Genomic DNA, 14,090 nt, shown 5'->3' with positions numbered 1-14,090 from the left:
ATAATGGTGTACACAGTATGGAATTTAAGCATGTATTGTACACTATAATAGCAAGACTGGACCAGCTGCTATAATTCCTAATAATTACCCATAATGCACAGTAATATTAAATTATATATTATGACGTTAAATATATTTACATAAAATAATTAAGAGGAAATGTGCTTAATGCTGCTACAACTCGAGATTCCTCCTTCATATTTAGGAAGTAGTGCAGCTCCTCACACAGAGACATGTTTAGTGGATTGTGTGTGCAGACCCCGGAGCCCTCAGCTAGAGTGCCAGTCTGTTCCTGTGGAGCAGTCAACCAGACAAACCCAGCCAAGAGAGAGCAAGGCACAGGCACCGGGCCAGGAAATAGCACTGGAAGACACTCCACTACGGCAGAGAATTAATAGTGTTTTTAGGAGATGGGGAGGGTGGAGGAAGAAGGGTAAAAAAAAAAAAAAGCAGAACAAACAAACTACTTTATGACATCTTCAAGAAACTGGTTGTGTATGATTGCAAGAATCAAGGGATTATTAAACCCCACTAGATAATAGAAGCGAGCAAAGGAGGAGAGTTGGCACCATTCACATCCTGCACAGTACAGCCCTCAGCTGCCCAAGACTGAAGGTGGCGTGGCACCTGTGCCTTTTTGGCCCTGGCATCGTATGGGCAGGAGGTCAAGGCCAGGGCAACATCTGCATCGCATCAGAGGGCCTGGATGTGTGCCCACACCACCAACGTCTGTCACCGAGGAATTCTGAAGAATAGATTTGAAAAAGACCACAAAAGCCTTTCTTTGAATATCCACCATAGATGTATAAATATAAAGATTCCACTCTTTTAACAGCTTTTACTCCAAATCAGCTCACATGTAAACTAGTTAATCGGGACACAGTGATCCCATCTGTTGCGTGATTTCTAAACGTCGCTCATTGTTTGCTTCGAAAATGCTAAGAACGGAGGACATTTAATCAGACAAGATGTTCTCCGTGAGGCCAAAACACTCATGGATCTAGTCACAATTACTGCCTAATTTTAACAGGGGGGATCCTTAATCCCAGACTGTCTTCCACAGCGAGTCCACCTGAGTCATCTTTTCACTGGTGGGTAAAATAAACCAGAAAAATTGATATGAGCCACAAGCACACTAAAGAGCAAATCATTATGCATCATTAGGTGAAGATTTAGTTTAAACGTGTTTAGCAGGAATTAAGCAAAGCTGTTGTTGACATGGATTGACTGCTGTAATGCTTTATTGTCAGGGCTCCAGGAGGCAGAGAGAGGGACGGCCTAGTTGGGGAAGCAGCAATGCGCCGAAAGCAAGGATTTATGGGATATTGGGAGAACTAGCCGGGTGAGTGGACAAATAAGAAGCTACGGTCGATGATTTGGCAGAGGAGACAAAGGAGGGAGGGAGATGCATAAAGAAAGCAAACAAATATGGGTGTTAGTGTCAAAGAGGATTCAGCTGTAGAATAAAATTAGAAGAATTGGTTAAAAATTGCATGCTTGAAATGTGCACGTAGAGAGGTTCTATTTGAAACTACTGTACTACAGACAGAATATAATTTTCTCACCTTCAAGAGATTTGGATTTGTGTGGATTAAAACCCCTTAGATTACAAAACAACCATTTTCAACGAGAGCCTCTCTCACTGACACCTGGCTAAACAAAGCTTGATCTAATAGCACGGTTTAAAGATTTTATTGCACAATGGAAAGGTCAAAATGATCGATATTGTAGGTATGTTGATGAAGATCACAGTCCCGGTATAAATTCAAAGCTAACTGCACACATCTTGGTATGGTTTCCTTGCACTGGAGCAGATATTCTGTTATCTGAATACAAACGTGGCGGACGGCACTAAAACAGGAAACGGCTTTAACAGAAAGTAAAAATCAAAAGTAGAACGACACGTTCACGGTCAGTTCAACCAGTCTTTCTGCTGTCCTGACACCAGCGTATGTTTGTATGTGTTGGAGTCTTTATGTTTCTGAATGTGTATGCAAGAGCTGCTCAAACTGACGAGTAAGAGAGGACAGTCTTATCCAGCTCTCCAGTGTTGACAGTTTTACTAATCCCCTCCACCTGCTCAAACACCCACCCCAAAAAATACATCCCTCCCCCTTTTCCATGTGCCTGTGCTGGGAGTCCCTGGGGCCAGGCTGCGCCTCTGCCTTCGTCTCCACACCAGTTATCGTCTCTGGCCTGGCTCCGCTCCCCTAACCCCTTCCCGTGCCACACACATTAATCGGCGCAAAAACAAATAGTTTTCAAATGTTTGGAAAAGACCCACTGTTTGCATCAGGGCCTAACAAAATAATTTTTACAAGCTATCCAGTTGTGATTAGGGCTGAGAGAATTGAATTTATGTGGCATTGATAATATTAATATTAGCCTAATTAATTATGTTGTTTGAACTTGCACAGCACCGTGTGTACCCTCTACACAACACTAACCAGCCGGCGCTGGAACTGAGCTCTCAGCCATCTCTATCTCCCCAGCTCTCCCCCAGTCCATGACTACTGCACACAATTCATCAACTCGTAGATATCTAATCCCCTCTGGCTCTGCTCACTTCCTGAAGTCTAAGAAAGAACTTTACTCTGGTGGCAAGAATTCCTATGAATACTTGATGACTTCTATAGACAGACTGTTTCATCTCACTTTGAAAGTGACATTTGAAGAGAACTCAGCAAACTTTCTATTCACAGCTCCCCAATTTATGAAGGATATTCATAGACAGACAGTAATAAAATGCAACAGATTTTTATTGGGTCACTAATTAAGGTAAACAGCAGTACAATGAGAGCGACTTTGTATAAGAGACAGTTTTGGGCATTAGGTACACGACCCTTCGTCTTTCTCAGTGTAGAAGCTCCCTAATAAGCCCTGTGTGAAGAAGTCCCTTCTAGCTTGTTTCCTTAATCATTAGAGGTCAACACTGTAGTGTCTCCTGACCCAGAAACACTGCAGATCAGACTGACAATGTCTTTGGACCGTGTGCCCCACTGGATGAGTAAGTGTTGATCTGTGCAATTACAGTGACACATACTCAGTGACCCATCACACCAATCATCTAAGCCATAAAGAGACCACCCAAACCTACAGAGAGGTTCTCAGACCTGTTTACAGCTCGGATCACACTTCTCTGAGATGGCCTCTTGACCTGTAATTTGTGGTCAAGGGTCAAAGGTTATAGAGGTGGTCATGTGTCTCTCTTAGCCAGACAGAGCTCAGATCTCATGCTTAGTCAGGCTGTCTCTGTCTGGTTTCCTACAGTTCATTACAAGGGTAGCTGTCTGCAATGCACAGAGCGACTACAGCCTTGACTTTACAGCGTGATTGTTGACAGTTTCCCTTTAAAGCAGCTTTTGGGTCCACTTCTGTGCACACGTGCAGCCACAGAATTTATATTTTTGGCACAATAAAAAAAAGTGTTTCTTTTTAGATAACCACAGAAATTAGTAATGTCCATTTACTTAGATTTCAGATATCTTTGCCATAAGGATTGGTGATAGATTAGTATTTAAAAACAATTGAAATGAAGTCAATAGACATTTAAATTTCTTCAGCTTGGAGAAATAAACAATGGAAAAAAAGGTAAAATGCACACATTCAAGGAGCACTGGCCCTTGTCTCCATGACGCACAAAGCGATCCCAGTACAGTCTGTATGCTAGGGCCAGACTGATGCATTCACTGAAGCAGTAATGGGTATCTTCAAGATGCATCATCTCATCAAAGCATAATTTACTGGACGGAGCTCAGGGAGGTGTTGAAACAGTCATTAACTGAAGTGTCTACCGAGTCGAGCTGAACGGTAATCCACTCTGAGCTGGACGAAGGCGTGCAGGAGGTTTCGGTCCAGATTGGTTAGCTGCTCACCCGAACAGACCTGCTTCAGGTTATCAGGGGCAACCACCAGGAGGTTACAAAGGGCATGGAGTGTGTCAAAGAGCTGCAGCACCAGAGGGACCTGAAAGACAGTGAAGCACAAAACTATTTACATAGTTTAGGTTTTTATGTTATTATTTAGATTAAATAAAAATGTCTAATATTTAGAGACTCTCTGTGAGAATTGCCCGTTTTTTCATATAATATAGTTAATTGTAAATAGATTTATTTTATTTATTTATTTGCTACATAACATGATACACAGGTCAAGTTTTTAAACCTCTACATCAGTGTTTTTCCCCTCCAACCTTAACCCTAGTCCCCTTATGTTTTTGTTTGAGGTAAACAAACTGCGAGCAATAGTCTACAAAAATGCCAGATTTAGTAAAAATGACACAAATTACTATAAAATGCATACATGCAAATTTATATTTATAAATGCATATTCTTTTTTTAGTCATCATAAGGTTAAAAAAAATAAAATTTTCTGAAAATGTTTTAATGGTTCATGCTTTACAGGGTTAAATAATTAATAATTAAAATGAATTGTCTTGTGGACTTTTAACAGCTGTTCTGACAAAATAAGCAAATGTACACGTTAAACACTGAAAATGTACAATGCTGTTGGTCCATGTATGTTTAGACTGAATGTTTAACAAAGGAAAATAAGCAATCAAATAATCAATGATGGAAATAATTCTTATTTGCCACCCTTCTTGTTTGTACTGAAAGATTAACAAAGGATGCCAGAGCCTTTATTTTGGATTGGCCTGACCAGTTTATTTAATAAAACATCCCAGGTAGAGCCTTTGTAGGCAAAGCCATGTTTGCCCTGTGACCAGTGCATTCTGGACCTATGCTCCACCCCCCACCCCACCCCACACTCACCCTGAAGTCCTTGGCGCATCGTCGGTATTCAGCCACGTCGCAGATGGCCAGCATCCCTCCCATTGAGCTGTAGCTGTATTGCTGTAGATGCTCATGGATGAGCCGGTGGAAACGAATGCCCAACTCCGTCAGCACTGTGTCCACATTTTTCCCATCCATGGACTTCCGCACGTGCTCCACCTGCCGACTGACGTAGGCACATACCTTGGAGCAGGCCTGTCAGGTGGGGGGTACACGCGGAGAAACACGGAAAACACGTTCAGTCCGACACACTATCTGTATTCAGTCGAAGAAAAACTAGGTGTGGATTTGATTTGGAAGTTTCCTTTGCTAATTTGTTTAGTTTTGAATGTGAGCTCCTTAAAGCAAGCTGAAGATTTTTCTCTCTTACTGTAGTGTACTGGATCATGACATTGTTTTCATCCTCAGGCCTGAAATCGGTCTTCTTCTGCTCTGTTGCCAAGATGTGCTTCATCTGGCCCACCATGCAGTTTAGTGTTCTGTGTGCAGCAGGGAAAAAAAACAAAATATAAAACACCCATAAATGTCTTTTAAAACTACTTGCTATTTCATTACAGGTTTCCATCTGCACATACAGACAAAGTATTAGAAATGCACTGACCTGTCGATTCCAGTGTCCAGTTTTACTTCCATCTGCTCTATCACCTCTTTTTTCTTGTGCAAACACTCTGCCAACTTTGGAGATGAGCTAAAAACAGATTAGGAAAGGTAAATTCGGAAAATCTTTTTACTAAATGAATAAAAGTTTCATCATCTTTAACCCTTAACTGACCTTATCAGAGGCATGAGCTGGTCATTAAACTGTTTGTCAAACAAATGGAAGATAGAGTTCGCCTGCTGAACCACATCCAGGAAGTACAGGTTGGCATTCTTTGCATCAGGTGAGGGAATTGCTGTAGAAGAGAAAGAGAGAAAGCCAGACAATAGGAAAAAAAGGTGGGTAAAAGCATGAATCAACATGATTCACAAAGAGCAGAAAACCACTACTGCCTGATGTCTACTTCTTGGCATTAGAGAAATATAATGCATGAAGCAGAAATTCTCAGTAACGCTCTATTTCAGTGTCAGACAGTGAGGAGAAAGTAATCAAACCACAGGGACATCAATGATCCATTTCCTTAATGCAGAATGTACCTAACGAATTGAGCACTGGGATGTACCAAATGCATGTTTAGTTCCACTGTAGCTGGCTGAAAATGATAAGCTGCTTCCTTATTATACAGTCCCATAGAAAATGTAAAGAAGTGCCAAAAGCGCAGCCTGCATGGCATCAAGGTAACTTGGATTTTTCACTTTTTCGTATGGAACAGACATTAATGGGCACATGTAACCAACCGCAGTAAGTGATGTCAGAGCAGGTGTTTTCCTCTAGGTGTCGAATCAAAAACTGAGGAGGATGTGGCGTGCCAGGTAACATACTTGATGGTTTCAACTCATGTGGAGCAAATAAGTCACAGGAGAATGATGATGGATCGTCCACATGCGGCTAACAAACTGGGATTTATTTTGCCTTTGATAAAATGATTTGTGTCTGTCACTATGTGTTAGTTCTGTAATAGACTGGTGACTTGTCCAGGGTGTAGCCTGACTCTCACCGAATGACAGCTGGGTTAGGCTCCACGTCAACACTGAATTCGATGCGTTTCCAGCTTCCTTTGTTAGTGTTTTGTTATAAATAAATGTAAGACAGAAATATTGTATTCATCTGGTTTTCCACACCTAATCTGCTCTGGTTCAACAGTTTGAGAACCACTGGACTAGACCATTATCAAAGTTTAACCGGGATGGCTGCTATTATTTAACAGTCTGCTGGCTGTTTGATTGAAAAGCTTTTCTTAGAGATGGCAAGGATGACCTGGATCATCCTTGCCAGTGTATTATAAGTTTTAGTTTTAGGACACAGCTATAGTGAACACTGCAGACAAACATTATGGTTTTAATGAGCTAAATTGGATTTACCTGAGAGGCCAATCTCTAAGGCGTAATCAATGTGTTCTACACAAAGGTGGTCAACCAGTAGCAGGAAGATTGAGAAGGCATTCTTGGGCAGGTCAGACGGGTCTGAAAGCTGTGTAACATCAAAGAAAAATACGCATTTAAACTTTTTCAAAAAACACAAATGCAGTACAGTTAGCGCACCGCTAGTAAACATAGGGCAGAAAAGCCTCACCCTGTGGCATCTCTCAAAGGCATGGCGTGTCTCCTGCAACAAATTGACAACCAGCTCCGGAGAGAGAAAAGTCTCTCCGTGGGTGTCAATGCTAGGGCCCAGTGGAAGATTGGTGCGTTGTCTGATCCGTTCCTTCAGATCTTGAATACTGTTACAAAAAACAAAACTTAAATTATGTTTTTTTTTATGTTTTTTTTATTATATTTTTTTTACCTGTTAATCTTTTCTTCATGTAAAATCAAATGTGCAAAAGTCTGACCTGCCAGCGCCCACTGGCCGTTTCTGGTGATTCTTGGAGTCGTAGTATCGCTGCAGAATCATGGCACCTCGAGTGCGAAGGTATTCTCTCTCCATGTCAATGTAACTTTCCAAGTACGAAGAAAAAATGCTCTTAATCAGCTTGGAGAGGAACGTATGCTTGTCTGAGCCCAGGTTGAACTCTGTGAGCTTTGTGGCTAATCCTGTGGTCCTTCAAAAGGGAAATAATCAGAGTCATAAACAAGAACAATGGTTTCTGGGTATCCATGAAGTGAACTGAATTAAAAGTCAGCAAGTTAATTACCTGGTGTAAAGATCATAGAGATTCTTGAGGTATTGTTCTACATCTGAGTGTCGAGTTTCGTCCAGTTTTTCTTTAACATGTGCCTGCAGACACAAAGCCAGTTAAATATAACCAAACACAGAGTAACACATCAAACTTTTAATTTCAGTAGAAATACCTGTAACTTGTTCTCAAAGATGTTCTGGATGAGTTTGGCCATGACAGTCTCAGGACTACTGAAGACCTCGCCCACCTGCTTATTGACCCTCTGGCAGAGGACTGCCGTGTCCTCAAACACGTCATTCCTCATGTAGGCACCCTTACAAAGACAGATGACACCAGCAACATGTAAAGGTCTGCAGATATTACTTGAAGCAATACTACCAAGTGTAAGAGGAACTTTACACACTCACCTCCTGACACTGCTTGATGTAGACGTCCACACAGTGTGCATAGCCCTTTAACGAAAAGACACATGCGTTACGTCACTGTGCAACAGTTCAAGGAAGTGCAAAAAATTTAAATCATACATGATTAATATGAACAGAATGGGAATCACAATTATCCTATTAATTTGACCAAAGATTAGGTCAAATGTGGACACCGAACCTATTTTCTAGGTTACCTTGAAATGTAATAGAACCGCTGCAACCTCTCGCATACGTCCAATCTCGCCCCTGCGCTGAGCTGCAGTGAACTCCTGGATTAACTGCCGCTCCAGGTCATGGTATTTACCTGGTTAGAAAACCAAACAACCAGCAATAAATTATTAGATTTTATATTATATTATTACAAAGGATTACTAGGATTTCTGATTTGACTGCTCATAAAATGTGGCCTAATATTCATCTAAGTCACAGACACCAACAAACACAAGCTGACTAAATTAATGATACACAAACAGTTGTACTTCATGTGATTTAAAAAAAAAAAAAAAACTCAACACAGTGCAGGCTGGAAAAAGGAATTAAACTCTTAAATTTAGTTATGCATCATAATGGCAAAAACCTTCATCAGATGAGGATGGTGTGCATCAGCATCAGCACACATCAGCACGCCCCAATTGGGAAGCCAAAAAAAGTTTACAGGTCACATCCTACAGCATAAACATAAGTCAACTTTTACGTCCCATTTTCCTCAGTTTTCCCACACTCCGCAGTTTCATATAGAGACACCTTTATTGTGAAATTTCATTGTTTCCCCCTGGATTGGGAGACATCCAGGCCCCGAGATAGAAAAGCAACATAAAGTTCAAACAGAGTAAACTGATGATCTAAGGGTTGAGTGCTAATGTACTTTTCTCTTTGCACAGGATTTTGTGTTTATTATTCAAAAAAAACAACAACAAAAAAACAACTTCTTTCTCATTAGTCCAGGAAACACTGATCAACAAGTGTTCTGGAATACCCAAATGGACTTCAGTAACATTGACATATTGCACAAAGTTGTTTTTGGAGGACAGTGGTTTCATTTGTCCTTCCACCAGCACACTGTCATTTACTGTTTTTCTAAGATTGGAAATAAACTTACAGAACAAACATTTTTGCAAAGTTTTTATATTTCTGCAGGTGTTTTCTGTAAGCCTTGTTTTGTTTTGTTTTTCATTCTTTATGTACACACAATTTTGCTCCTGGTCTGAACTCTGTAGTACATTCACTACTCATGACAGTAGCATCGAGCCTGGACCGGTGACCACCCAGGTCTTCAGAAATACTTTTAAAGGCTTTTTAATGTTCGGACCCATGAAAGTTGTTGAGACTGAGGGATGGTTAAAACAAACTGTGTTTGTTTAACTTTAATCACGTTTTCTTCATTGGAGCAGTGACTCAAATTCAAACAAACCGAACACTTTTTTTCAGCCTGCACTGTGAGATTGCTTCAAGTGTTCAATAAAGGTGCCTTGGTTTTTGTAACTGTATCTCAGATGAAGATCAGATCATACATTATTAATAATTAATGAAGAAAACTTGGTCATTCCAAGTGGTTTATAATAGAAACACTAAATGCAGCCAACAGTGGATGACTGTCAAAAACTTACTTGCAATTTTTGCCTTGACATCTGCAAACCTGGCAGAGAAAAACAGTAAATCAATATCAATGACATTTTACTCTATATACTAGTAAAATAAAAAAGTAGAGGGTTATATTTTTAGAAATCACATGATGCTGTAAAGATTTAGTGTTGCGATTATGCTGAGAGGAACAAAAGTAATGCTGTGTTCCTCTTGTATGTGACTGCTTTTGTCTAAAGCTGCCTTCAGGATGCCTGACTCACCTGTCGAATGGCAGCTCCTGGGCAATGAGATGCAGCTTCTGAATGATATCAGCAGCTTCCTTAATCTGAGGAACAGAGAAAAAGTGAGAGTGGGTATGTATGTGTGTGTAGGTGTGTGTGAGAGAGAGATATCAGGTGATGGAAAAAGAGTGAGAGCACAGCGGGACCATGTGAGGTGGACATCCAGAGAAAAAGTGGGCAGGCCGCCGGCAGTGTCTCCCCTTGGGGGATCATCATCTTAAAGCAGCCCTCCTCCACCTTCCCGTGTTGAACAGGGAGCTGATAACAGACAGGCTGCGCTCACCTGGGCATCGGCAGCAGCAGCGGAAGTCCTGACTTAGCAGCACATCCAACTCTTTATTGGCATGCCTTTTCTGAATAGGCTGTAATCCCACAGGAGTTTAAATCGCCTTCAATAATCTGTCCGTCCAGGGATATCTGTCTAAAAAAAGGGGCCCTGTCGAGAGCCGCCCCACACCCCCTACACACACCCCACCCCTCCTGACATACACGCTGGCTGAAAAAAAAAAGCCCCAGACCTACGAAAGGCCCGCCGTCCGCAACTCCTCTGTTCCCGCAGATGCCTGCCTCAGCTAACATCATTACTCTGCTCCCGTGAGGAGGATCCAGCCTTTCTGCTCGGCGAAGGTTTTCTAAGTATCTGTCCCCCAGCTAAGATTAGCTAAATCCCATGTAAGTAATGTAGCCGTCTCCCTGCAGTCAGGGTTTAGCAGCACTTGTCTCCACGCTGGCGGCCCAGCCCTCCCTTTCAGAAGGATTAGCAAAGCCATCCCCCTTCAGCTATTCACTTGCAGCTTTCCTCTTTTCCCCCTCATATGGAGGTATGCTCAGGAAAAAGGAATCTGGACAGATATTTCTGCATGCCTTTCCAGAAAACCCGCTCCATCTCCAGCTTTCGTCTCTGGGATTGACCCCCAGACACACTTCTCAGCATCCGCTAATGACATTCCTACTAACAAGAATAAATCTAAAGCATCTCAGTCTCTCTGCTGTCACTACAAAACTGCAAAATCAAACTTTTGGCCACTTGTCTAACATCGAAAAGGCCTCTGTGTAGACTGAAACTGGGTAAAAGTGTGCATATCTTTTCCCAGGATGTATGTCACCGGTGCCCTTGCGTGCACCACCTTGCTACAAGCTCTCTCCTGCTGTAACGTGACACAAAGCTGAGGGCCATCCAAATTCTCTCTCCCAGACAACCTACTGTAAGTGCAATTAGTTTTGACGTGAGCATGTTGACATCCATGCTAGTCAATCAGCCGGCTATTGTCAGACAGCAAATGACAGTTTATTAATCCAAATTAGTCGAGGGATCCAACTAAAGGGATAAACTTAACAAATTAATATGGATGGTTTACCTCGTAATCCTGTTCATTCTCACCTCCAGCAGTATCACAGCAGGGGGCCCCCGACAATGGTCACGCATACACACCTCCACTGATGTGAAGGGAAAGAACATGTGCAGCATGCTTACCTTCTCTGGGTTGTTAAATACATCGCTGCGTAGGTCTCCATCCAAGAACTCGTTGAAGTAGGTCATCAGACGCTGAGCTTCCACAGCTCTCTGGCGAGGCGTGTTCACCCCCTCCAGCTGGTCCCCCAGGTGACAAACCTTAGTGGCCACATAGCTGATGTGCTCGTCGAGCTCTTGGAAATGCTGAAAGGCCACCTGATATCATCCAAAACAAAGAGGATGTGAAATAGAAACACACACAAAAAAAGTTTTTGGAATGACAGATAATATAATCTTTGACAGCTCAAGGGTTTTGCAGTGGGTGTGATTGGGCTCCGTTCACAACACACCTGGTTGCTTCTCTGCAAGTCTTGAACTTTGTGGGCAAATTCCTTGGCCTCACGATGACACTGATGCTCAAGCTTCTCCACCTTCCGCTGGATCTTCTCATCCAACTGCTTCAACTCCTCAATGTGGTTCTGAAACTCCTCCAACAGCCTTTAATGGGGGAAAGAATGCATGTGCAAATGCAAGTTTCCACTTGGTAGTTCTTCAAAAAATAACAGGTAAAAGATGCAGAAAATGCCCTTAGTTTAGAATAGTAATTTGGTACCACAAGGTTAAATCTGTCCCACTGACCTCACAGTTACAGTTAATAGTTAAAGAATAGTGCCAGATGCTTAATTCCTGGGTCCCCAGGCTTAAGAAGCTCTGAAAACTAGCAGCTTCATCAGCTGCATTTTAAGTGCCACCAGGACTGCAGAGCAAATGTTCTAAGTCAGCACCACATTTCACAGAGTAGGAAACATCCCAAAATGATGAGTGTATAATCTTCTGACTAATTCCCTCAGCACTGGCTAGAGCTTAAAGACATCTCCCATCCTTTCCCAACAGACACTCATTCCCTGGCTGGTGACTCACAGTATGGTGGCCTCCACAGATATGTTGTCTCTGACTTGTAGCTAAGAGTATCCGAGGAGGTGGTGGCAACAGTTTGTGTAGTGAGAAGATAAGCAGGATGCATCTGTGGTACAGTTAAACTGTTGTGGCATTTCTGCTTACGAGATGCAGGCCTGTCCCCAAATATAAACATCATAACAAATATGGGGAAAAAAGATGCAAAAGACTTTAATATTTATTTCTTGTGTTTCCAACCCGAAACTCTAAATGAGTGGAGAGGAGATCCAGGTGAGCTTTGTGAAGCAAGGAAGGACAGCTTCTTTAGAAAGTCAGTCTGTTAACTGTTATAAAATAATACAATGACATAATGTAATTTAAACACTAAGATATATCGAATTATCTCTAAGTATTTTAACAGGAAGCTTACCCTAAATTATTATTAAAATATATTTACTGAGAGAGAAGAAGAATGTTTATGTGTATTTAATGGCTACAGAGAGAAAACGGTCTTGATTACAGAGTCTAATTAACTGTTCAAAAAATGAGTGGCACTATGGCTAGAAAGACAGTATGCATGGTTAATGGAAAATCTTTATACAGCTAGGTGAGTCAAAAGGCTGTGTTTTCCCATTTGTAAAAGTTGAAATATTAATTCATGAATAAGGCATCCTTTTGAGAACATATTTATTATTATAATAACTAAAAATAATCAATTAAACTTTACTTCCTTTCCAATAAAGCTTAATGGATGGAAGGAGATCTTATACGCTATACAATCTAAAACTTTGAGCTAAAATGTGGTGCATGTAATTCTTATAAACTACGACCTTATATTAAGGATAAGAGAGATGCTCCTGCATATGTAATGACAAGTATCTAGAGTACCTTTTGGGGTCAAACGCCTCGGCTCCTCCTTTGGAGCCTCCCCCAGGAGTCCTCCATGCCAGCCTTTCAATGTACTCATCTGCATCAAAGGGCTCCTAAAAGGGAGAAAAAGCAATGGAAGAAGCGTCAATTGGGCCAAAATAGGACAGTCGTCTACAAAAGGATGGTAAAAAATTACAAGATCCGGTAAATTGTAAAAGGTTACTAAAGTTACCTGTGCTGATTTTATTGCACACAAACAGCCAACAACATTGCTATTTCCTCGAATAAGCGAACTCATACAATTAAACAATACGTGTCCTCTTTTCTCTCACTTTTCTCCCACAACAACAAGAAACCAACGTTTCTCCTCAATGCTTGAGTTATTATTAATTCTTAATTACGCACTCAATTGATAAATACGGTCGGCACCGTTAGGGTACCGTTAATTGTAGTTAGCCCCTTAGCTAGCCTGACAGCTAACACAGCTACCCGTTGTCATTTTACCTCGAACAGATGAGCGGTCGTCGCCATGTTAAAGATTCAGCTGGCGGCGCGGTGAAATAAAACCTAGGAGATGGAACTCAAAGCCGGCAATAAAGCCGACTTCTGCATTGATTTGGTGGTTTCGTACAGTTTTGCCCTTTGTTGACAGCTAGCTGGTTGGTAATCCAGCTTCCTGTATGGGAGAGAAGGGTGGGGACAGCCGCTTGGAAGTGCGCAAGCGCATTTGTCAGCTGATTGGACGTAGTTGTCACATGAAACAACAAAAGCAGGAAGTAAGTAGCAAGCATCAGCGATGTTCATACAGCGAGGCAAAAAATGAATTTAACACATGCACAGGGAGATTTAAATGTGAGATTTTGACGCTTTTGGGTTCTTTTTTCCATAAAGTCAGGAGTTTACTGTAGCCGGAGAAATGACTGTACGTGGATTGTGGATTATTTCTCACGAGAATGGAGGAAATCTGTCAATACGCTTTTCTAGGTTTGCGACTTCTAATTATTGTCACATATATGCTAGCATAACATATTTTTTTCGGATTGCTTGTAGATCGCTGTGTTTTGTCATGT

General features: G+C 41.6%; 2 protein-coding genes across 2 annotated transcripts in view; one reads left to right on the top strand and one right to left on the bottom strand.

Moving 5' to 3' along the window:
- Nucleotides 1-2,741: 2,741 nt before the first annotated feature.
- On the bottom strand, nucleotides 2,742-13,719 carry exoc5 (exocyst complex component 5). Its single transcript, XM_003453050.5, has 18 exons — nucleotides 13,525-13,719; nucleotides 13,039-13,133; nucleotides 11,604-11,751; nucleotides 11,275-11,469; nucleotides 9,780-9,844; nucleotides 9,543-9,571; nucleotides 8,130-8,239; nucleotides 7,918-7,962; nucleotides 7,683-7,823; nucleotides 7,526-7,608; nucleotides 7,223-7,432; nucleotides 6,964-7,111; nucleotides 6,753-6,861; nucleotides 5,566-5,686; nucleotides 5,395-5,481; nucleotides 5,164-5,272; nucleotides 4,773-4,988; nucleotides 2,742-3,966 (listed from the first exon to the last, which is right to left on the bottom strand). The coding sequence occupies exons 1-18, from the start codon at nucleotides 13,549-13,551 to the stop codon at nucleotides 3,778-3,780; spliced, it is 2,127 nt and encodes a 708-aa protein (XP_003453098.1). The 5' UTR covers nucleotides 13,552-13,719; the 3' UTR covers nucleotides 2,742-3,777.
- Nucleotides 13,655-14,090, top strand: part of ap5m1 (adaptor related protein complex 5 subunit mu 1) — a 3,633-nt gene continuing 3,197 nt past the window's right edge. The window contains exons 1-2 of the mRNA XM_005476966.4: nucleotides 13,655-13,796; nucleotides 13,912-14,004. Coding sequence (XP_005477023.1) covers nucleotides 13,937-14,004 — 68 coding nt within the window. The 5' untranslated portion in view covers nucleotides 13,655-13,796; nucleotides 13,912-13,936. The remainder of the gene's footprint in view (nucleotides 13,797-13,911; nucleotides 14,005-14,090) is intronic.

The sequence above is a fragment of the Oreochromis niloticus genome, linkage group LG19 (genome assembly GCF_001858045.2).
Source record: "Oreochromis niloticus isolate F11D_XX linkage group LG19, O_niloticus_UMD_NMBU, whole genome shotgun sequence".
Classification (NCBI taxonomy): domain Eukaryota; kingdom Metazoa; phylum Chordata; class Actinopteri; order Cichliformes; family Cichlidae; genus Oreochromis; species Oreochromis niloticus.
This window is presented reverse-complemented; position numbering and strand designations above follow the sequence as displayed.